This window comes from Zootoca vivipara, chromosome 16 (assembly GCF_965207765.1).
Source record: "Zootoca vivipara chromosome 16, rZooViv2.hap1.1, whole genome shotgun sequence".
NCBI lineage: Eukaryota > Metazoa > Chordata > Lepidosauria > Squamata > Lacertidae > Zootoca > Zootoca vivipara.
This window is the reverse complement of record NC_142599.1, coordinates 14,228,404-14,252,763: the sequence shown is the minus strand read 5'-3', so window position 1 is coordinate 14,252,763 and position 24,360 is coordinate 14,228,404. Positions and strand designations below refer to the sequence as shown.

Genomic DNA, 24,360 nt, shown 5'->3' with positions numbered 1-24,360 from the left:
GTTGTAAGATTAATTCCTTAAGAGCGGTCAGTTTATCCAAAGGTAAGCGTGATGCTTGGGCCACGGTGTCCAGTTCTATACCCAGGTAAGTTAGGCGAACTACTGGCCCTTCAGTTTTTTCAGCTGCAAGTGGCACCCCAAGCTCTCGAGTAAGGGAGGCAAAGTCTTTCATGAGCCTCGCACACTCCCCATTATTAGCCCTTCCCACGAAAAGAAAATCATCGAGATAATGCGTAACACCTGCTAGGCCTGTTTTAAAGCGGAGGGCCCAGTCCAGGAATGTGCTGAAGGCCTCGAAAGCTGAACATGCGACAGAGCAACCCATCGGCATGGCTTTGTCAATGAAAAACGCACCCTCGAACTTGAAACCTAACCACTTGAAGTCATGAGGGTGAACCGGGAGGAGCCGAAATGCCGATTCAATATCGCATTTGGCTAGCAGAGCTCCTTTACCGAATTGTCTAACCAGCTTAACAGCCTGGTCGAAAGATGCGTATTTCACTGTGCAAAGGTCCTGTGGGATGCCGTCATTGACTGATTTGCCGGGTGGGAAAGATAGGTTGTGTATAAGCCTGAATTCGCCTGGGGTCTTTTTTGGTACCATGCCTAGGGGGGAAATGTGGAGGTCTGGTATGGGAGGTGTCATAAATGGGCCCGCCACCCTGCCTGCAGCTATTTCTTTATTAATTTTCCTGATTGCTATATCTGGCCTATCGCGCACGGACTTTTGGTTAGGTGGGTCACCAGTTAACGGTGGGGTATTAACTGGGATTCTGAAACCCTGCGAGAAGCCGTCCCAAATGAAGGAGGAGGCGGTGGGATCAGGATAGCTGTTTAACAGGATGCGCAGTGGGGGAAGTTTTATGGGGGTGAATGCCAGGGACAGGGACTTATTAGTATCTACTCTGGCCAGGGGCAGGTCCCTGAGCGGCACCTTGGGAATTCCTGGGGCCCTGGCCTGAACTCCCCCCTCTTCCTCCACGAAAGGGCTGCTTCCCTTTGTAGCAGGAGACTCCAGGGTGCTGGGCGAGACATTTGTCGCACTCATGTGCGTACTTACAATTAGGCCTCTGACAGAGGCCCTTGTTGTACTCCCAGCAAACCCTGCGACGCGGGTCCTTCCTGGGCTCAAACCTGGTTGACCTTTGCGGCTCCGCCTGCTTCTTTTCGACGAAGGGCACCACGTGGTTACTCCAGTAGTGCTGATTCCTTTGGTCCCAGCGCGTCCTTGAGTTCTGAGAGGCGTTTCTACGGAAATCCTCATCGTAGTTAAGAGCCGCCGCCTCCCCCGCCATCGAGTAGGCCAGCCTCACGTCTGCTATGTAGGCCAACAAATGCATTGCCCTCTTGGGGTATGCTGCCGCAATTACTGCAAGCCAAATGTGTATACCGTTCTGCCAATTCTCAAAAGTGCGTTCTGCACGCGGGGCTCTATACCTACGCTTTCCGAATTGCTTCCTTTTCTCCCCCTTCCCTAACATTTGGGACAGGGGCAGCAGCGTGAAAATATCGATGTAATCACCGTTCAAAATCTTCTCGCGCTTCCGTTTAGACAGATGGGACCCCAAAATTATGTCAATATCAGAATTGGTGGAGGATTTTGCCTCTGGCACCAGCGCACCACCCCGGCATTCAAGGGTGCCGTTAAAACCCTTGCGATGGGAACTAGAGCGCCTCCTGTGTACCCAAAAAGGAAGGCCCATCTGGTCTTCTGCCACCCCCCAATAATCCTCCATGGGAATGTCCGCATCCGAATCGGACGACGTACCTGAACCCTCATCCGAGTCGTCCTTCCTGCTGCGCTTCCTCTTCTCCGTCTTCTTCTTTGCTTTACCTCCGGTCTGGCCTGTCTCAACGCCCGCCGTCTCGCTGGGGGGTTCGGCCATGGAACCCGCGGGCAGCTGAGGAGGCCCGGCCTGGGCCTGAGAGGAATGGGATCTCAAGATATCTGAAACAGACTGAGCAGACATGAGGGGCGAAACTGGTGCGCGAGCCTGACTGTGAGTGGGCTCGAATGCGCCCTGGGGGGCGTTCGAGGAGGCCGTTAGAGGGGCCTGAGCCAAGGTCTGGACCTGCTGCGCGGCCTGCAAGAAAGAAGCCGATGCGCCCTGCTGGGCACCCAAATCCTGTTGTAAACCACGGAGTGAGGCGACCTGGGGGGGGGGTTACTGGCGAGCGTAGCGGCCTGAAGAAGGTTATGGGAAGCTGGTTGGGAAGCTAACGCCATGGCCTGAGTCTGTTGAAGGATCTGGAGGGACACAGCTGATGTGCCCGGCTGAGCACTCATGTCCCGCTGAATGAGGTTATGGGAAGCTGGTTGGGAAGCTTGCGCCATGGCCTGACTCTGTTGAAGGATCTGGAGGGAAGCAGCTGATGTGCCCGGCTGAGCATTCATGTCCCGCTGGGAGCCAGAGGGCGAGACAGCCGATGCACCTGACCCTCCCCCCTCACTAGACTGGGAGCTGAGAAATGAGAAGGCAGAGCTAGTTAACTGACTATTGCCAGGGGGGGATTCTGGCACACAGGATTGGGAATTGCCAACTCCATTTTGTACCCCCCTCTTCGCAGATGCAAGCGAAACACATAAAGGAGCAAGCGTGGAGCACAGTGGTCCTAACTGATTACAAATGTTCTGTAAGTTGGAAGCCACTTGGGCCAGCGCCTCTGGGCTAAAGGAGGGAGGGCCTGATGAGGCGGTGCCAGCATTCGCTGCTGGGGCAGCTCCCTTAGAGGATTTGCTGCGCGTACTGCGACCCGAGGACATGTTCTTGCCTAGTTATCAGAACGCTTTAAGGAATTTACTTACAAAGCGAACCTACTCAAGGCCTGACGTTCTAAGGCTAAGTGGTCCCTTGCTAAGCAACCAATCAAGTTGGTACTGATTGAGTTTATTCCAAAAGTACAATTAATTATCCGAATAAATAACTACACTAATTCGCCCTATGAACAAAATATGCTGGTTGAGCCAGGGTCCTTTAAGGCGCAGGATGCTAAGCAATCCTAGAAATTGCTGCAATAGGAACGATTAAATTACCAGCAGAGTGAGTTAGCAACAATTAAACTGAAATTAACTTGAACCAATTAAAATTGAACCAGCGTCCCTTAAAACGCAAGATGTTAAGCGAGACTAGCAACTGATGCAAAATGAAACACTTCAAATACTAGCAATTGCTGCCATAGGAAACAAATCCAATTATCAGCCGAATGAGTTAGCGGCAATTAAAATAAAATTGACTTCAACCAATTAAATCGAACCAGCGTCCCTTAAAAGCAAGATGCTAAGCAATACTAGAAATTGATGCAAGAGGAACCAATCAAATTACCAGGGGAATAAAGTCAGCCGAACACCAATAATGCTAAGCAATAACGACGATAATAATCACCAAAGGAACACAAACTGCTAACTAAACCCAAACAGGATTCAACAGGGGCTAAGCAATCCCCCCCCCAAGATCTAAAAAGAAAACGATGTAGCCCGGCCGCTGATCCCCAAAGTCTAGACCTTAGGTCAAAGGTAATTCGGCAGCGTGCAGACAGACCCAATTGCGGCAGTAAAATTAAAATTAAAATAAATCACAACTATGGAGGGGCACTCAATAAGGCTGCTCAGCCGGCACGTGTGGACCTTCCCAAAATGGCCGCCGCAGCTGGCCCACGTGTCCACTCCCAAGATGGCCACTGAGAACAAGGAACAGGGATCAGGGTCAGCCTAACACCAGGACAATAACCATGCACAGAAAGCACCAGGGAACAAGGAACAGGGAACAATAACCATGCACAGAAAGCACCAGGGAAGAGGAATAATTATCGGAGAGGGGCACTAGTCTCAAAAGTGAAAGGCCGCACACGCGGCGAGCTCACCACCTCGTTCGGAAGCTCCCCCGAGGGCTGGCGTCGCTGGCTGGAAGGTCGTGAGGAGGCAGCCGCCTCAGCCCCAGCAGACGTCGACGATACCGGTATGGCCCCAGAGCTTACTCAAGCACGCAGGGAGGAAGCCAGCCAAAGGAAGCCTTGGGAAGGGGAGCTTCTGCCGCCGGCAAAGGAAGCCCCGGCGCCTCCGCTGTAACCGGCTCCAGAGGAGCGCCCTGGGAATGCGGGCGACGGCTCCTGCAGGCTGCGTTTGCGCCCTCACGAGTGCAGCGATGGGCGAGCCTGCTGCACGAACGCGTCCACCGGAGAAGCGGCAGCTGGCCAAGGCGCTGAGCGCCGGAACCCCGAGCCGACTTCCTGCTCGCGGCCCTGCTGCGCACGCGCGCCCAACAGCTGATCAGCGGAGCCCCAGCTGATCGGCGGAGGCGTTCGCCCGCGCGAGGCCAAAGCGATGGCGCGGAGGCACGGGGAGCGCGGCGGAGGCCCAAGGAACGCGGCGAAGAAAAGCGACGATTGAAACCTGCAAGAAAAGGAGACAAAAGGCAAAAGGCAAGGATTCGGGAGCTCTAGAGGCTGATCCGAACGCTTGCGGTGCTGTGCGACGAGAGAGGCAGTGTTCCCGCCTCCCTCCAGATTTAAACAGGGAGAAGGCCCCGCCTCCCAGCCGGCCCTATTGGTCGGCCGGGGTGTGACGGAGGCGGGAACACCGCTCTCGCGAGAGGGCTGAGCTACAGCCCCCTCGCGAGGGTCGAGACGGGCCACGCCCACAACACCACCTCCGTGAAATGCGGAAGTGGTTATGTTTAATAGATTAATGTATTTTAATGTTTTGTTGGAAGCCGCCCAGAGTGGCTGGGGAAACCCAGCCAAATGGGCGGGGTATAGAAACTGATTTGCAAAAATGATACATGTTAAAATATGAGTGACACTGCACACACCTTTGTAATTCAAGAAATCTTTAATAAAAAATCTTTAAAAAAATTAAATAAATACTATATTATTATTATTATTAATTTCCTTGACATCTGATGGGAGGGTATTCCACAGGGAGGGTGCCATTACCAAAAAGGTCCTCCGCCGAGTTCCCTGTAACCTCGCTTCTCGCAGGGAGGGAACCGCCAAAAGGCCCTCGGAGCTGGACCTCAGTAGTGTCTGGGCTGAATGATGGGGGTGGAGACACTTCTTCAGGTATACAGGGCCGAGGCTGTTTAGGGCTTTAAAGGTCATCACCAACACTTTGAATTGTGCTCAGAAATGTACACTCCAGGGTTTCAGACAGAGAGCATGCAAAGCGGATGCTCCTCCACTGAGCTATGCCCCTTCCCCTTTTTCAAAGAAGAGCGAGAGTAAGATTCTAGTCCTCGTGGTTCATATTAAAATGCTGCATTAAGTAGAAACGGGAGAGGCTGCCTTATATGCAGTCAGGCATTGGTCCATTCCTTACTGTCTACATTTAACTGGCAGTGACTCTCCAGACAGAGGTTTTTCCCGGAGATGCCGGGAATTGAACCTGGGACTTTCTGCCTGCAGAGCAGATGATCCGCCACTGAGCTGTGTCTCTTTGCCTTGGAAGACACTGGTTGTCCAACCTATACATTGCCTATGTCCCAGCTCTTCCTTTCTCTGCCTCTAACCTCAATACTTAACCAGGACAAAGCATGATTAAATGTGCCGCCCCCCCGCCCCCCGGATGTTTTTGACTCCCATAATCCCTGACCATTGGCCATGCTAGCTCTGGCGGATGGGATTTGTAGTCTGAAACCACCCTGGCCACCCCTGAAACGAGGGTCTAATGTAGACCCAAACCAATGGCTTCAAGCTGCAAGAAAGGAGATTCCAACTAAACACCGGGGGGAAACTTTCTTAGGATAAGAGTAGTTCCGACAGTGGAACAGTCTCCCTCGGAAGGTGGTGGATTCAAACTGCAAGAAAGAAGCTTCCACCTAAACATTAGGAAGAACTTCCTGACAGTAAGAGCTGTTCGACAGTGGAATTTGCTGCCAAGGAGTGTGGTGGAGTCTCCTTCTTTGGAGGGCTTTAAGCGGAGGCTTGACAGCCATCTGTCAGGAATGCTTTGATGGTGTTTCCTGCTTTTTCCTGTTGGACTGGATGGCCCTTGTGGTCTCTTCCAACTCTATGATTCTATGATTCTATCCCTGAACTACCTCCACATTCAGAGGCAGCTCTGCTGCTGAATACCAGTTTGCTGGGAATCACAGGAGAGGACAATGCTGTGGTGCTCAGGGCTTCTGGGCTTCCCAGACAACATCATCGGGGGCCTGTTTTGGGGGTCATTTAACCACTTGTCAACTGAGTTAGAGGGGGCCCTTCTTTTTCTTTCCAGGGTTTGGCTTTGTTAAGCAGCCCCAGGAACTGCTCCATCACCCGCAGGGCAGCTGGCTTCCCCATGCTCTTCCTGTGCATCGTGGTCGGGGAAGACGCCTCCAAGACGCGTCCTCTCCTGGTGAACTGCATTCAGAGGCTGCTGGCTTTAGCCGGCGAGCCTCTCCCCGGAGATTGGGACCAGACAGTGGACTTGCCTCAGGTAACAGAGAACAGGTAACGGAAGGTCAAAGAAAGGCGGGCAAGTTTTTGGCAGGGCAGAATCTGTTCATTGATTTCATCACTAGCCAGGAACCTGGAAGGGTCAGTTCCGAGTACACAGAAAATGGTTTGGCCTTTTTAAAGAGAAAATAGCATCAGTCAAAGAGGGGTTAGATGGAGTAAGAAAAATTGAAATGCGGGTCCTAGTAGTGGAGTAATCCGTTTTGATTTATAGGTCACAAAGAAAAAGAAAAATTAGTAGATTGAATACAGTGGTACCTCGGCTGTCGAATGTAATACGTTCCGGAAGACCATTCGACTTCTGAAACGTTCGACAACCAAGGCGCAGTGGGCGGTCGGCAAAATCCATTGAGAAAATGGAGAAACACGCCCCGGAAGCCGTTCGAACTTCCAAGGCGTTTTTGAAAACAGAAGCATTCACTTCTGGGTTTTTGGCGTTTGAAAACCGAAACGTTCGGCTTCGGAAGCATTCGACAACTGAGGTACCGCTGTACTATGTGGAACAGAAGATTTGTAAAATATATTGTGTTTTAAATAATCTGAGTCCTGAGGTGCTGTTCACAGATGGGAGGGAAGTAATTTGTGTCTCTCTATATATTTATACCCTAATTGACATTGCTTTCGGTCTTGGAACATTAAAAAACACAATGAAGGGCAGGAGATTATACGCATAGATGCTGAGCGCATAATAAAACTCGCACCGGTTTAGTTTTTAAGGTGAGGGAACAGAACACCTCCCCCCCAAAAATACTGTATTTTTTGCTCCATAAGACACACTTTTTTCCTCCTAAAAGTAAGGGGAAATGTCTGTGCGTCTAATGGAGTGAATGTGTGGTCGATTGCTGGCTCCCCCCCCCCCCCCCCGCCCAGGCTGCCATTGTTGAATGTTCTGCAGACGGAGGCTGTTTGTTTCCCCAGCGACTTGTGACTGGCTGATTAGATTATCTGTCTGGAAACTGTAGAAATGGCTGCCTTTCCTTTCCTAAAGAAGCTGCAGAACTGTGAATTGAACCCAATAAAAAGAGGATTTTTTTTCCCTTTGCAAAAGTAGCTGCACAACTTTGAGCTGATCCCTTCAAAAACAGGGCTTTCCCCCTTTCCTCCTCTAAAAAAACTAGGTGCGTCTTATGGCCAGGTGCATCTTACGGAGCGAAAAATGCGGTGATTTTAAAATGTTGTGTTTCTTTTGCAGCCCCAGAAGGGGTCCTGGGCCTGATTCAGTTAGGAAGGGTGTTAGTAGCTGCTGGTGTGGTGGAGCAGCACTCTTAACATGGCACAACTGCAGCTTCCCTGGATGTTAAGCTACGAAACAATCTCTCTTCCTTGTTCCCGCGCAGGTTTCGGCTCTCCACGTGCTGCAGACTCTGGTCCGTGGCTCCGGTCTTGGCACAGCCCTGAACCAGTACATTACGCCCATGGTGGTGTTATTTCTCGAGGCGCTCCGCTCCCCCAGTTGGGCCATGAGAAACGCAGCCATCCAGCTCTTTGGTAGGCAGTTCCCTTCCCGTTACCCCAGGGGTGAGAGCCTCTGTGCTGTAGTGGCTGTGTTGTCAGCCTCCTAAGGCCCATATCCCCACTCGGCTGTGAAGCTCGCTGGGTGACGACCTTGGGCCAGCCCGTTGTCTCCCAGCCTGATCTACCTCGCAGGGTTGTTGCTTGAATTAAATGCAGAGGGGGGAGGGGGGAGCCACATACACCACCTCGAGCTCCTTGAAGGAAAGAGGGAGTGTATAAGCAATTAAAAAGAAAGAAAGAAATGCATCAGGACTGCGTTTCTTCTGCACATACTCATAGCCAGAGAGAGGATAGGCAGACAGGCTGCAGGCATTTCCATTGGGGCAAATGGGACACCTGCCTTTTAAAAAAAGAAAATATTATTATTGATACTTATTCAAAGATATGCAAAAATATATACCCATTAAAAAGTTTTTTTTAATAATATACTGAGATTAAATAGCTACTTAGTCTAAAAGAGAACAAAGTCAGAAGACAAGGGAAGGAGAGGAGAAATCTAAAGGAAGTAAGAGAAAAGGAAAAGAAAGAAAAACTAAAGAAGGATAAAGGAGAAGAAAATAAAAGGACTTAGAATCATAGAATCATAGAGTTGGAAGAGACCACAAGGGCCATCCAATCCAACCCCCTGCCAAGCAGGAAACACCATCAAAGCATTCTTGACATATGCCTGTCAAGCCTCTGCTTCAATACCTCCAAAGAAGGAGACTCCACCACACTCCTTGGTAGCAAATTCCACTGCCGAACAGCTCTTACTGTCAGGAAGTTCTTCCTAATGTTTAGGTGGAATCTTCTTTCTTGACTTCTAGCTCTCTGCCCTATGATATTCGTTCCTTAAGATCTTACCATTCCATCTTCTAAAAACCATTATTTTTTTCAATCTCCAAATCAGAGTATTACAAGTTCGTTTTCTCCTTCAGGCAAAAAGTCGGTAAGATCTTCCCAATCCTTAACAAATAATCAGTAATGATTTGCCTCTGATTAAACCTCAGCCAAGCCCAATACTTTTATCAGCCTCTATAGTGGGCTCTGTTTTTCCATCTTTGTGCATATAGCAATCTCACCTCTGTAATCATATAGTGAAGTAATCTTCCATAATCCTTTTCCAGTTGTCTGCCCTAAAAAGAGAGAGAGAGAGAGTTCTGGCTTCAGCTGAATATTAACCTATAAAATCTGCTGTATCAATGTACAGTATGTATTTTTTATCCAATTTTTAAAACTCATTTTACATGTTACCTGTCTTGATTCTTCCAAGCCCACCTATCTTCTTTCTTCCAACCAGTCCAGAGGGGTTGCCCTTCCTGGCTCCTTTGTCCTCTTTAGTCTCAGAGTTGCCTCCGTCAAATTCAGCAGGGAGGAGGGTGAGAGGAAAAAAACTAGAATTTCTTGCCTTCATTCTTTTATTGGCCACCGACTGTTTGGGCTGCCTGTTTCCTGCCCTACCAGTTCCAACCCCCTGGAGACATATCTATTTAGGTACAGATAAAAGACAAGATTCCTGGTGCCACCACTGAATATAACATGGCTCTGTTTTTTTCACCCTGCTGTTGTTTTTTCCCCAGGTGCCCTGTCTGTCCGTCTGCTCGGTCGGACGCAGAGCTGGGACGATGGCTGTGATCAGGACGGGGTGAGCCCTGAGGCCCTTTTCAGCCGCTACCCTCAGCTGAACAGCATCCTGCTCAAGGAGTTAGCCACGGCTGCAGAGGAATCCACAGGCCCCCAAAAGGGGAGGTTTCGACTCTGCCCGTCCCTCTACGCCATCCTCACCTTCCTGGCAAAACTCCAGCCTGGTGGCACAGATACGTGGAATAGGTAGGCAACTCAGGCAGAATCTCACCCATGGCAGGAAGGAGGCACCAAAGGCAGTGTTGGATTTACATAGAAGCTAAACAAGCTATAGCAGGCACCCCCAAACTGCAGCCCTCCAGATGTTTTGGCCTACAACTCCCATGATCCCTAGCTAACAGGACCAGTGGTCAGGGATGATGGGAATTGTAGTCCAAAACATCTGGAGGGCCGAAGTTTGGGGATGCCTGAGCTATAGCTTAGGGCCCCACTCTCTTGGGGGCCCCAAAAAAATTTAAAGGGGGGGAAAAACCTGGATGTACATTTCCAAAATATAACATAAAAAACAAATAAAATAAAAGCTACACACAGCAACAGTGTTTTGTGTTGTGTAGGCTCCTATGATGTAAGTCATGGGCCCCGCCTGGTAGCCTGCTCCCTAAAATATCACTGGCTTGCTCATTTCTATATGGCTTTAGATACCTATTGGGACCATAAATTACCATATAGCATACAGGTGAAACTCGGAAAATCAGAATATCGCCGAAAAGTGCATTTATTTCAGTAATGCAACTTTTTATTTTTTATTTTAATTTTTATTTTTACAAATGCTTTCTTTTGGAAATTCCACAGTAATAAAACAAATTGTTACAATAATACAAAAATAAACATCGCTATTACATTTCATTAATTACATTCCATTTATAATTGACCCGCCTAACGACAAATAATTACAGTTACAACAAATAAAGGCTTGACAGATCTTGCTTTGCATGTCATGCATCTATCTCATATATTGGTTTCACCTTTTAAGTTGCAGTACTGAAATCAATGCACTTTTCGACGATATTCTAATTTTCCGAGTTTCACCTGTATACAGTCGTACCTCGGGTTACGACCACCTCGGTTTGCGAACAGTTCGGGTTACGAACTGCGCAAATCCGGAAGTGTTTTCGCCCCGCGCGCGCGATTTGCGCATGCGCAAAATGGCGGCGCCCATCGCGCTCGGTTTGCGAACTATTCGGGTTACGAACTGCGATCCGGAACGGATCGCGTTCGTAACCCGAGGTATTACTGTATTCAACACACAAAAAACAGTGACAATTTGTTGTTGACAAAGGACAGCTGGACCTATAAAGGACCCCATTACCTTCAGTAGCTCAGGGCCTCATCAAGCCTAAATCCGGCCCTGACCAAAGGTCATCGGACAGTCGCAGTCGGGTTTTGTGCGGGTATTTTTCCTTGTACACCAAGGAAGGCACATGGATGGAGCTCAGCTCAGGGTTGTGGGTCAAGCCCCAAGTTAGGCAAATAATATTCCTCCATTGCAGAGGGTTAGATTCAATCACCCTCATGGTCCCTTTGATTCTGTGATTCTGTGGTATCAGATCAGATAATAATAATAATAATAATAATAATAATAATAATAATAATAATAATAATAATAATAATTTATTTATACCCTGCCCATCTGGCTGGGTTTCCCCAGCCACTCTGGGCGGCTTCCAACAGAAAATGAAATGAAATAATCTATTAAACATTAAAAGCCTCCCTAAACAGGTGACCATCGTTAAAGAAACAAAATAAGAAATGTGTTATCCATAGGTGTAAGTAGCCTAAGTGAAATAAGATTAGCATGAACACTTGAAAAGTAGGCGTCACGTCACAAACCTGGTGAGTTTTGCTTGCTGCAGTAAAGTACCTGGCCATACTGAGAGTGACCTGAAAGACATAGTAGGACTCGCACACTGAAAGGTAGATAGATACACGTCAGGGGAAAGGAGCCTGAGGCCTGTAGTTTGTTAAGGGTGTTGAAAATTGTAGCTCTGTGTAACGAAATGTCCTCCCTCTCTATTACTAAAAATGTGCCACAGGAATCCAGGGGTGAAACCACCACCACCCACTTCTCCTGCCGCCTTAAAATAAACCCCTGTTACTTGGGTTCCTTAGTAAAGAGCTTACGTGGCCTGGTATCATGAGAAACTCTAGGCTGAAAGACGGAATAACCTCCTGCCTACAGTAAAGGGTCTCACTCAGTTTGAATCCCCACTGCAAAAGTTTGCCCTTTCCACTCTGGCAACTTTGTAGCACCCCAGGTTATCCTCCTAAGCCACCTCAGTGTAACTCTAGGACACAAACCGTTGCCTCTATTCCCGAGGTAAGTTTTGTCCTCTATTGAGCCACCACTTCTGTGCGTTTAGATACCCAGCTGGAATAACTAAGCACATCCACTAACATTTAAGAAAGGTTTATTTAGACTAGATGACTTTTAAATGCGTAATGGTTTCATGGGTACAGGCTCTTAGATCATATTCTTAGTTTCAATTAACAATGGCTAGATAATATAATTCAATTAAACTCCCCAGAACACTTTAAGATCTCCTACGCCTACCCACACTCTCCCTCGCTCCCACAACCCTCTCCCCCCGAATAAACTGCCTCCCATTCCTTTTAAACTCCTGGCAGTCCCGCCCCTCAGGAATGGAATGCGTCATTTATCCAGGAGGTTGGGGTTTAACTCTCTGCACCCTGGAGTTCTTTTGCCCACCAGGCCAATCCGTCACACTCTGCAAGGGCTAAACTATAATTCCCAGTACAGCAGTGCCTCGACTTACGAATTTAATCCGTTCCGAAGGCACCTTCGTAGGTCGAAAAATGTGTAAGTCAGAAAGCGCCATTGGAAATGTGATTTTCCCACAGGAAACGAAAAAATTCGTAAGTCGAAGCAACCCCATGTAAAAATTGGTAAGTCGAAAAAAACCTTATCTAAAACCACTGCGGTTTCCGTTCGGAAGTCAAGAAATTCGTAAGCGTGCAGCCATTTGCCCCATTCAAAAATTTGGTTGTCGAGTCGTTCATAAGTCGAGGTACCACTGTATTCTTTTTTTTTGGGGGGGGGGTAGGAAATGTGCTTTCAATTTATGGCCTGTACATTAGAGGTATAAAGCACATGACTTTCTCCAAAAGAATCCTGGGAGCTGTATTTTGTAAAGGGTGCTCAGAATTGCACCTCTGCGAGGGGCAAACTATACTGTACTTCCCAGTATTCTTTTCTGTTGGAGGTAGTAAGAAATGTGCTTTAAATATATGGCCCTGTGCATTTAAAGCACATGGCTTTTTTTTTTAAGACTTTATTAGATTTCAAATTAAAAATACACTCACAAACACACTAAAGAAATAATAACACACAGAACAAAACAATAAGATAGAAATAATAAAATACAAAATCATAATCAAAACTTTCAAAATCGTACATAAATAATAATAATATAACCCTAAATAAATATTAATAATATAACATAATATAATGTAAATTATTATTATTATTATTATAAACATAAGCATATAGAAAATCATAAAGAAGACTAACGACTAGCAAAATCATACATTCAAACTTTCATTCATACCCAAAATTTAAAGCACATGGCTTGCCCTGAAGAATCCTGGGAATTGTAGTTTGTTAAGGGCACTGGGAACCGCATTCTGAAAACTCTGCCTTTCGCCTGTTCCTTGTTCTACAGTGATACCAACGCCTGCTTCCTGGAGCCCCTTGTCCAGCTTTCCGGAAACCCCATACATGCTGTGAGGATGATGGCAGCCAAGGCCTTGGTCCCGTTAGTTCCTGCAACGGAATACGGAGGTGTCCTCTTCCGACTGGCCTCGGGTTTGCCGCTGCCGGGTGATGAGCTTTGCCACAACGCCCTGCATGGCAGACTGCTGCAGATCCAGGGCTTGCTGGCTCAGGCGCTAAATGCAAACTGGTAAGAGTGGCTCTCTGGTAGGGCCACCCCTGATACTTACCTCTTTTCAGAGGTAAGTCACGCCGGGTTCAAGGGAAGCTTACTCCTGGGTAAGCGTCTGTGGAATAGCAGCCTAATTCTGCGTACATAACCATCCCTTTTGAAGGACAGGCCTTCCCCCAAGGAAGTGTGGTTTACTGCTCGCCGGGGGTACAATTCCCAGCACCTTTAACAAACTACAGTTCCCAGGATTATTTGGGGGGTAAGGTAAAAGTAAACCCCTGACCATTAGGTCCAGTCGCGGACGACTCTGGGGTTGCGGCGCTCATCTCGCTTTATTTGCCGAGGGAGCCGGCATACAGCTTCCAGGTCATGTGGCCAGCATGACTAAGCCGCTTCTGGCGAACCAGAGCAGCGCACCGAAACGCCGTTTAGCTTCCCGCCAGAGTGGTACCTATTTATCTACTTGCACTTTGAGGTACTTTCGAACTGCTAGGTTGGCAGGAGCTGGGACAGAGGAACGGGAGCTCACCCCGTCGCGGGGATTCAAACCGCCAACCTTCTGATCGGCAAGCCCTAGGCTCTGTGGTTTAGACCCGCGTCCCCTATTTGATGGGTAGTCAGGTGCTTTAAACGTATGGTGTATGCGTGCATTTTTTTTTTCATTCGGACACCACCTGTCTCTAGCTGGGTTTCAGGGTGGTGAGACCAGGGGCCAAATTTTGGGAGGTTGGATAGTTAGAGTGGAATGGTCTTGGGGGTGGGGTGCACATTTTTATTCTTGTTTATTTATGATTATTACCTTGCCAAAATAAAATAAAATAAATAATGGAGTCTCCCTCGCTAGATACCTCCCATGTGACCAACGTTAGCCAGTCACACAAGAACTACTAGAGAACTCTAGATTTCCATTACCAGCTAGACCAACCTAAACACATCACAATGCATGCAAGCATTTGCAATTTCAGTGAATTAAATGACTGCGCTTAACACTAATACGGTGGTCTTGGCTTCCTTTCAGTCTTCCCCCCGACGTGCTGCTCTCCATCGCTGGCCAGTTGGAAGACCGCCTCTGGTTGCTCACCCCCACACAGCCATGTCCCCTCGTTCGCACGGCCTACCTCCAAGCTGTTTCCCTCCTGACTGGAAGCTGTTCTCGAGATTTTGAGCAGCGAGTTCGAGAGGTGGTGAGCAGCAACCTGGCCAACTCCGAGCCCTTAGTGAAGCCTGGTGCATCTCAGGTTCAGGTATATTTTACATCTGCCAAGGCGGTGGTCATTCGGGGCCGACAGAACTGACAAATAGCAGCGGGTGGAAGCCAGGAGTCCAGCTGGAAACACTCCATAAAATTTGGCAGGATATAAGATGGTGGTTGACAACTTGGGGGGGGGTCAGTGTAGCCACATTTTGGGTTGTTTTTGCTGGGGTCAGGGCACGGGGATGGGCTGGGGGCGCCTGTCACAAAATGGCTGCCATGGGACCTAACATAAAATGGTTGCCCTGGCCGCATCCAAAAGAGCAGGAAAAAGATGCATAACAGTGCATTGTGTGGATTTTAGAGGGGGGTATCCCTGCCTCCTGCTTTTATTTTTTTACAGAAATATTTCTTCATAATTTCACTGTCCTTCCAAGGAGCTTTGGGGCAGTGTGCATGATACTCTCACCCTCAATTTCACAACAACCCTGTGAGGTAGACCTAGGGCCAGTGCAGGGAGCTTCGTGTCTGAGTGGGGATTTGAACCTGGGTCCCTGCAGTCCTAGTCCCGCACTAACTGCTACACCAAACAGGGCTGTCTGAATATACCCAAACCCTGCTTTTCTTGGTTCTCTGCCAGATCGGTTCTGCCACATTCTGCCAGCAGGCGGCCTGCTTCCTTTGTCATGAGGCCGCGAGATCAGGAGCTCCGGAGAGAATTGGCGAAGTTTGCTTGCTCCTGCAAAGGGGGAACATCGATGTGCAAGTAGCCATTCTGACCTGGGTGATTGAAAAGGAGGAGGAAAACTGTCTGGATTCTAGCAAGGAGTTGCAAATAGTGTTATTGGTGAGCCTTGGCTTATTTTTTTATTTATTGGCTTTACGGTATATGCTGCCCTTCACCACAAGATCTCAGGGCGGTTCACAGAATAAAATACAGGATAAAAACAAGTAAATAAGTAAAACAAAACAGCGAAACAATAAACCCCCCCCCCACTTCCCACAGACACATTTAAAGGACATAGGATATTAATCAGCCAAAGGTTGAAGTTCTTGCCCGGTGCTGAAAAATATATAGTGAAGGTGCCAGGCGAACTTCCTTGGGGAGAGCATTCCACAGACAGGAAGCCACTGCAGAAAAGGCCCCGTTTTTGTGTTACCACGCTCTGGACCTCACATGGAGGATGCACACAAAGAAGGGCCTCAGGTAATGAATGCAGAGTCTGGGATGGTTTATATGGAAAGAGGCGGTATTGTGATCCTGAGCCGTTAAAGGATTAATGGTACTATTAGTAGTACTATTTATTAAATTTGCAGATCACTTTCCCCCGCCAGGTCTCATGCTCTGCCAACCGAGCTGTTGTTGAACAAATTTGTTTCTTAATTTTGGGGCTGCAAAGTCATGTGGGTTGGTTCTCTGTATTGGGGGGCTAACCTGTGGTCCTCCTGAGTTTGCCATGCTACAATTCCCATCGCCCCAAATGTTGGCCATACTGGTTGGGGCTGATGGGAGTTGTAGTTCAGCAACATCTGGAAGGCCACAGGTTCCTCCAAACCATGTTCTAGGTTATAAACCTTATTAGGTAAAGGTAAAGGGCCCCGGGCGGTTAAGTCCAGTCAAATGTGACTATGGGGTTGCGGCGCTCATCTCGCTTTCAGGCCGAGGGAGCCGGCGTTTGTCCACAGACAACTTTCCGGGTCATGTGGCCAGCAGGACTAAACCTCTTCTGGCGCAATGGAGCACCGTGACGGAAACCAGAGCGCACAGATACACCGTTTACCTTCCCGCCACAGCGGTACCTATTTATCTACTTGCAGTGGCGTGCTTTGGAACTGCTAGGTTGGCAGGAGCGGGGACAGAGCAACGGGAGCTCACTTCATCCCGGGGATTCGAACCGCCGACCTTCCGATCGGCAAGCCCAAGAGGTTTAGACCACAGCGCCACCCGCTCCCAATGTGAAATACGTTTCCCTTCTGTTGAATTAGGAGAAACTAGGTCAGATGCCGAAAGGAGGGACCACCAACGTGCTTCTGAAGCTATACCTAGAAGCTTGTGTGCATCTCTGGAGCAAGCTGAGCTTTCGGAGCCCGGCTTCTTCTCACGAGCTGCAGGGAGCTGTGCTCACAGAGATCAAGAGAGGCCTGCTCTCCATGGTGGGGAACGATGATCTCAGTCCAGAGCTTCTGGGACATGCACTGTGTCTTATCCCTTTGCTCCTGACTCCAAGGTAAGATTAATTGCCAGAGGAACTATTCTTCTGAATACCTGCGGATCTCAGGTGGGCAGGCTGCAGTTGTGCTCCTGTCCAGTTTACAGGCTTTCTGCAAATATCTGGCCAGCCACTTTCAGAACAGGATGCTGGACTAGATGGGCCATTGGCCTAAGTTAGCAGGGCTCGTTCTTAATATCTTTTGTGTCTGGGGTGGGGGACTTTGGCCTCCCAGATGATGCTACACTGCAGGAATGGCAGGTGAAATGGACGGGAAATGAAGAAATGGCTAAAGTAACTGATAGAATCAGGAAGAAAGAGTACTTAAGGAAGATTTGTAGAATATCTGGAAAGCTATTGTAAACAAAGACGTTGGCAGGTTTAGAATAAATTCAGCAGTATATAGCTAACCGAGATAAGATTGAAAAAGAAAAGCACACAGATTGATTAGAATGTGCAGAGGAAAAAAGGGTGACCAAAACAAACCATGGAAGGGGTGGAAGGGAAGTCAATATTAAATGTATGATATGTGTTTTGGTGACCATCAAAGTTTTTTAAAGTTTTATTTTTCATTTTTCAAAGATGTCGTTACACTACAGCTTTCATCATCCCTAGCCATCAGTAATGCTGACTGGGGCTGATGTGAGATTGAGTCCACCAATGCCTGGAGTGTCACTGTTTCTCGGCACAAAAATATACAGGTTCTCCTTGTTCCCAACATAAAAGTGCCCAAAGGCAAGGGTGGCATGGAACGAACTTGAGGGGTGGTTTGCTTTCAGTTTTCCGATAATAACATACAGTCGTACCTTGGAAGTTGAACGGAATCCATTCCGGAAGTCTGTCCGACTTCCAAAATGTTCGGAAACCAAAGCGCGGCTTCCGATTGGCTGCAGGAAGCTCCTGCAGCCAATCGGAAACCGCGGAAGCCCCCCGTCGGACATTTGGCTTTCAAAAACAGTTCGCAAACCAGAACACTCACTTCCGGGTTTCAATCGTTCGGGAGCCAATTTGTTCAAGCCCAAGGCGTTTGAGATCCAAGGTACGACTACTGGAAAAATGACCTCCTGGCATTGTAAGGGCCACGTGCTAGAGACAGACACTTGGAAGTTAATTAGTGTCGGCCTTCTCTCTCGCTTATTACAAATGCTCTTTCCTCCTGGGACAGTACTGAGGATTATCCATTACTGGAAGAGTGGTGTGCAGCCATCGACCAGTGCAGCGACCCCCTGTCTTCAGAGGTGCTCAGAATGGCTGTGGCAAAGTCGCTGAGAACGTCTGGAGCCGATGTGCTTTGGAGAGCCCAAGAATCCTCCAGCTCATCCCTTCGTGCCCTGGCTGTACGGTACGTAGCTATGGGGCCAGGGGGCCAGCATCCTTGGGAAGCTGCCAGGGCACTGCCGACACCTCTCTGCCCTGCCTCTCCCAGCACCTGCATTTATTCCCCAAGCGACACCAGGGGGATTGATATTCCTACCCTTTTAGTTTCCCCCCACAATGAAAACTCTGACCCAGTATCGCTGTGGGGAATCAGAAGCCGTCTCAGGTCAGCTTTCTGTTCATTGCACAGGGCGGAGATCTTTTGAGACCTCGCCTTCCTGCCGCCCCCGCAAAATCAATTTTGTTCTGATTTGAATTTCACTGCCTGATTTCACAGCCTGGTTGGTGTGGCCGTTCGCCTGCTTCAGGACGAAGACCAGCAAGTGAGGCACGAGGCTTCCATCTTTGCCAGCCTTGTGGCGCAACGGCGGCAGGTGGCCTCGGGGCTCCCCCCTCAAAGCGGCTGCATCTTGCTTCAGAGCAACAAGGGCCTGGTTCTCCTGTTGCAGTGCCTGCTGGAGAAGTTTGGGGATTGCCCAGAAGCCTTTGCAACTCTGGTGTGTCACCTTCCCTCCACGGACCTCGGAGATGCCTTGACAGAGTTAGAAGCCAAAGGGTGAGGAACAGAAGGGGCCACGGAGCTGGAAGGGGGTATAGAGAAATTTGTTGCAAACAAGGAACGTGGGTGTCACACGTGCGATGGAAGAATAAAATGAAGACATGATTCGCACTGACCAGCAGAGCCCTCCGGAGTCAGTGCGAATCATTCCCGCCTCCACTCCTCGGCTCATTTTTATTGCAATAGGAGAACGCGTCACAGAATTTAAACGCTCCAATTACAATTCATCTAACTTTCCCCAGCCCTTCCCAAAGGTTCCCACATGGCAGGAAGGGGAGCTGCAGAGAATTCTCATGAGGCTGGGAGAAGGACGATCTCCTATCTACATATCTATCAGCACTACAAAAGAGCATGCATACTTGTTAACAGGAAAGAGGAGCAGTAAAAATTCCTGAAGGGATTAGGCTGGAAGACAGCAGAAAACCCAGGTTTTACTACCTCCAGAAAGCAGGATGTTTAAGGAATGCAAGTGGTACTTTTCCTGCCTGCACCAAATGGTTTAGAGTCCAAGCATCCCGAAACATCTGCGGCCCTCCAGATGTTTTGGCCTACAAATCCCATGATTCCTAGCTAACAGGACCACTGGTCAGGGATTATGGGAATTGTAGTCCAAAACATCTGGAGGGCCGAAGTTTGGGGATGCGTGGTTTAGACCAGTGTTTCCCAACCTTGGGGCTCCAGCTGTTTTTGGACTACAACTCCCATAATCCCTAGCTAGCAGGACCTGTGGTCAGGGATGATGGGAACTGTAGTCCGAGAACAGCTGGAGACTCAAGGTTGGGAAACACTGGTTTAGACAAATGGCTTCGTGCCTGCTTGAAACAAATGTTGTGTTTGCCTGGAAAAACATCAGGCTAAAATGTGATTTTCCAAGTATAGAAAATGGAGACAGCACCCTGTGGAATTTATATCGTAGATCATATATTCCAGGCACCCCCAAACTGCGGCCCTCCAGATGTTTTGGCCTACAACTCCCATGATCGCTAGCTAACAGGACCAGTGGTTGGGGAAGATGGGAATTGTAGTCCAAAACATCTGGAGGGCCGAAGTTTGGGGATGCCTGATATATTCTATGACCCAGGTGGAAGGAGTCTGATATGGTGAATTATTAATTCAAAATCATCCTCCTCAACCACACACATCTGATCATAAATCTATGATTTATTTCAATAAATACCCTGGGATGCTACAAGGAAGAAGTTGCTTTGTACTAAATTAGACCAGTTGGTCCATTCAGCACAATATTGTCCACCCTGGTGGGTAGCAGCTCTACAGGGTTTGGGGCAAGTGCTGGGACCCTACAACCCTTCTGGTGAATGGCAGTTAGTTAATAATCAAACCACCACCACAAGGACTTCCATATGTTATTGGACTACAGTTTTCATCACCCCTGATCATTGGCTGTACTGCTGAGATTGATGGGAGTCCAACGACATCTGGAAGGCACTGAGTTAGGGAAGGCTGCTCTGGAGTCTCACCCAGTGAATTTCTTTGATTATCTTGCTAGGGATTTGCTAAGGAAGGCCGTATAGCTCAGTTGTAGAGCACCCGCTTTGCATGCCAAAGATCTCAGGTTAGACTCCCCGGACTCTCTAGGAAGAGCAGAAGATCTTAAATGAGAACTTTATTTAAGTTCTCATTTAAGAAAAAAACCTGAAGCCTTCCTCCTAGGTATAATGCCACCAGAAATCAAAAATGAAATTAGACCCCTTTTTATGTACACGACAGTAGCAGCCAGGATCTTGATTGCAAGAAACTGGAAAAGTAATAAAACACCTCCGATAAATGAGTGGCAGGTCCAAATGATAGAATATCTGCAGCTGGCCATGATGGCAGGGAGAGTCAGGTTATCCAAAACAGAAAGAATGGGAAATCTTTAAAGAATAGCTGGGAAACTATTTACAGGTAGGTTGCCATGTCGGTCTGACGTAGTCGAAACGAAATAAAAAAATTCCTCCCAGAAGCACCTTAGAGACCAACTGAGTTTGTCATTGGTATGAGCTTTCGTGTGCATGCACACTTCTTCAGATACCATGTGCTTGCACACGAAAACTCATACCAATGACAAACTTACAGTAGTTGGTCTCTAACGTGCTACTGGAAGGAATTTTTTTATTTTGTTTCGGAAACTATTGTAGTAATAAACATCTCCTGGCAGAACTAGAATGATTCTTGTAAAATAAGAAATATAATATTTTTTGTATCTGATGAAAAGTAATACAGTAATCTGGAACTGGGTGTGAAAAAATAATAGAAATAATAATTACAATGAGTCTAATCAGAAGTCAAATGTGTTTATTTTTTCCCCTTTTAATTCTTTCTCGTCCCCCCCCTCTCTTTCTCTCTACCTTCTTTTTTTGGGTCCTTTTTCTTTTTGATCTGCTAAGAAAGAGATAACGCGATAAAAGTTACATATGAAAAATGCTCTGTAATTTTTCAACTATTCTTGAAGATGGTCAATTGTTATGAACTGATGTAGTTATTGTGGATTTTTTTCTTATTGTTGAATTCTAAATAAAGTACAGTGGTGCCTCGCTTAACGAATGCCCTGCTTAACGAAATTTCCGCTTAACAAAAGGATTTTTCGAGCGGAGGTTGCCTCGCTAGACGAATTCGTTTTATGAAAAATTCGTCTAGTGAATCGCGGTTTCCCATAGGAATGCATTGAAATTCAATTAATGCGTTCCTATGGGCAAAAAAAAATTCAATGCATTCCTATGGGATTCGCTAGACGAATTTTTCGTTATAAGAAAAGACCCGTGGAACGAATTAAATTCGTCTAGCGAGGCACCACTGTATGCAAAGAACAACAAAAATAGGAAGAGCAGAAGAAACAAGTTATTTAGCTCGCTAAATCAAATACAGTGGCTTTTAATCACATCTCTCTCTCTCTCTCTCTCTCTCTCTCTCTTTCAGGGTCGTCAGTCTTTACAAAGAGGACGAGCCCAACGTTTACGCAGAACCAGTTATCCTTTCTCAAACGCTGCTGCCTTTTCTCCTCCAGCTGCTTGGCAGAGCGACCACCTCCCTGAAGCTTTGGGTACCGATGCAGCACTGGCTAAAAGCCACTGGGCCCGGAGTCTTTTCCAGCCTCCATCGCTGCAGGCTGTGGTGGAGCCAAGGTGGGTTTGAAACCTGCAGAGCAGTTGTTGTTGTTGTTGTTGTTTATTCAATTTATGTACCGCCCTTCATCGCAAGATTTCGGGACAGTTCATAGAATAAAATACAAGATAAAACACAAGTAAGTAAATAATTAAAACAAAGACTACAAAAGAGTAAACCCTCCCCTTCCCACAGTCACGTTTAAGAAGCCATAGGATATTAATCAGCCGGGAACATTTTTGCCTGCCACCTAAAATATATATACCTGAAGGAGCGTCTCCACCCCTATCGTTCAGCCCGGACACCGGGGTCTACCTCTGAGGGCTTTCTGGTGGTTCCCTCACTGCGAGAAGTGAGGTTACAGGGAACCAGGCAGAGGGCCTTCTTGGTAGTGGCGCCTGCCCTATGGAACGCCCTCCCATCAGATGTCAAGGAAATAAACAACTATCTGACTTTAAGAAGACACCTGAAGGCAGCCCTTTTTAGGGAAGCTTTTTATGTTTGCTGCATTATTATTATTATTAATAATCATATTCTGTTGGGAGCCACCCAGAGTGGCTGGGGAAACCCAGCCAAATAGGCGGGGTATTATTATTATTATCATCAACCATGGGAATTGCCATCCAAAATGTCTTGAGGGCACTCTGTTGGGGAAAGGCAGGCCTCAGCGCTCAAACGTATCTCCTGCTTCTTTCAGCCGACAGTGCTTCTCTGCGCCTGAAGGCTCTGGGTTGTCCAAAAGTCCATGTTGCCATCGCAGCACTGCTGGTCAAGGCTGTCCTTGTGGCAAACATGCTGGAGGTCCTTGAAAAGACGAGTCACCCCAACGTCGAAGGGATTGACTTCACCGCCCAGAAGCTGAGATGTATGGCTTTGTCTACTCAGAAGCTGCTGACTCAACATGGAATGACTCTTGCGATCAACTTAGAGACAGGGCAAGAGTCATTCTGATTTATTTCTTTAGTGTCTCACTAAGGGCTTTTTTAAATAATAATAAAATCCATAAAGGAGAAAGAGGCTGCTACTTGGGAGATCACCATTGCATCCTCTTACCCAAAACAGAGGGACTTGCTGCCCCAAAATGCAAATTTCCATTGATGCAGGCCTCTTCCAAATGGCCAAATGGAATAGCTTTCCTTCCACCTAAATATGTTTTGGAGGTTTCTCAAGATGAAAGGCTTGCATGTCGGAGCTCAGCTCTAAGAAGCGATTGGGCAGGAGGTGGGAAGTCAAGCCAGGAAAGACCGGGCAACAGACAGGAAGTCTCTATGGCTCTTCCTGTTGAGGCCAATCAGTAGCCTTGGTGGGTGGAACATAGCTGCCAAGTTCCGGCCTGAGAAATAAGGGACTGGACCGGAAGTAGCGCTGCCGCCATTTTGGAACTGGGCGGAGCATGCTCAGAAGCTACTTTTGATGCTGCTCTGCCCTGTTCCAAAATGGCCGCCGCACCAGAAGTCGCGCTGCGGCCATTTTGGAACTGGGCAAAGCAGCATCAAAAGTTGCTTCTGAGCATGCTCCGCCCAGTTCCAAAATGGCCACCGCGCCAGAATAAACCGGGGGGAACAAAAAAAATTCAGTTTTTTCGGCTGGAGACAGCCGGAAAAACGGGGGTTTCCCAGGGAATACGGGAGACTTGGCAGCTATGGGGTGGTATCACACCAGTGCCTAGCGATCCTCTGCTACAGGCAGGAAGAACTGTTGGTGCTCCAGATGTACTGATGAACTACAACTCCAGCCCCAGCAAGCATGACCAATGGCCAGGCATGATGGGAGTTGTAGTTCAGCAACATCTGAGGGTGGGCAAAAGTTTCTCCTTCCCTGCCCTAAGCAGTGTTGACTTCCCCCTTCCCCCAGGCAAACATGCTTTCAGGGTAAGGAGGACAGCCTGCAACTTAACAGTCTGCACTACTGTGGGGTAGATTTTTACTGTGAATCCAGCTCAGTTTTTTCTTTCTTTCTCAGCTGGCTGCATTTTACTGCATCCGTTTTCAAGGCTCGCTTCTTTGCTCTTGTTCTAAGGAGCTAAAGATCCCGCAAGAGGGCTGAGGAAAATAAACTTGCCAAGCGGAATACGAACAAAATGAGCTTGTACCAGATTTTCTCATTTTAATAGAGGGGGATTTTTAAAAGGAAGGAAACGAACGAACGAACATGAATGTTGTTAATTCCTGTGAATTGATTCGTGTGTGTGGGTTAAGAATGGAGACATGACATAGTTATCATAACTTATTGGCTCCCAGTCCGTTTCCAAGCACAATTCAAAGTGTTGGTGCCGACCTTTAAAGCAGGGGTTTCCAAACTAAGGCCCGGGGGCCGGATGCAACCCAATCACCTTCTAAATCCGGCCCGCGGACGGTCGGGGAATCAGCATGTTTTTACATGAGTAGAATGTGTCCTTTTATTTAAAATGCATCTCTGGGTTATTTGTGGGGCATAGGAATTCGT

The 24,360-nt window shown here is 47.8% G+C and overlaps 1 protein-coding gene across 5 annotated transcripts in view; it reads left to right on the top strand.

The window, feature by feature from the left end:
- LOC118075975 (tRNA (32-2'-O)-methyltransferase regulator THADA) overlaps nt 1-23,996 on the top strand; it is a 58,857-nt gene extending 34,861 nt beyond the window's left edge. For 2 of the 5 annotated variants that reach the window (XM_060269406.2, XM_060269410.2), the window contains 11 exons: nt 6,215-6,415; nt 7,773-7,923; nt 9,510-9,759; nt 13,254-13,493; nt 14,494-14,719; nt 15,308-15,514; nt 16,654-16,895; nt 18,043-18,219; nt 18,532-18,810; nt 21,730-21,935; nt 22,613-23,996. In XM_060269406.2, the coding sequence (XP_060125389.2) occupies nt 6,215-6,415; nt 7,773-7,923; nt 9,510-9,759; nt 13,254-13,493; nt 14,494-14,719; nt 15,308-15,514; nt 16,654-16,895; nt 18,043-18,219; nt 18,532-18,810; nt 21,730-21,935; nt 22,613-22,866 (2,433 nt within the window). In that variant the 3' untranslated portion in view covers nt 22,867-23,996. Of the gene's footprint in view, nt 1-6,214; nt 6,416-7,772; nt 7,924-9,509; nt 9,760-13,253; nt 13,494-14,493; nt 14,720-15,307; nt 15,515-15,673; nt 15,828-16,653; nt 16,896-18,042; nt 18,220-18,444; nt 18,811-21,729; nt 21,936-22,612 lie in introns of those variants that run through there. The other 3 variants (XM_060269407.2, XM_088659106.1, XM_060269412.2) reach the window with 3 other exon arrangements.
- Nucleotides 23,997-24,360: the final 364 nt, after the last annotated feature.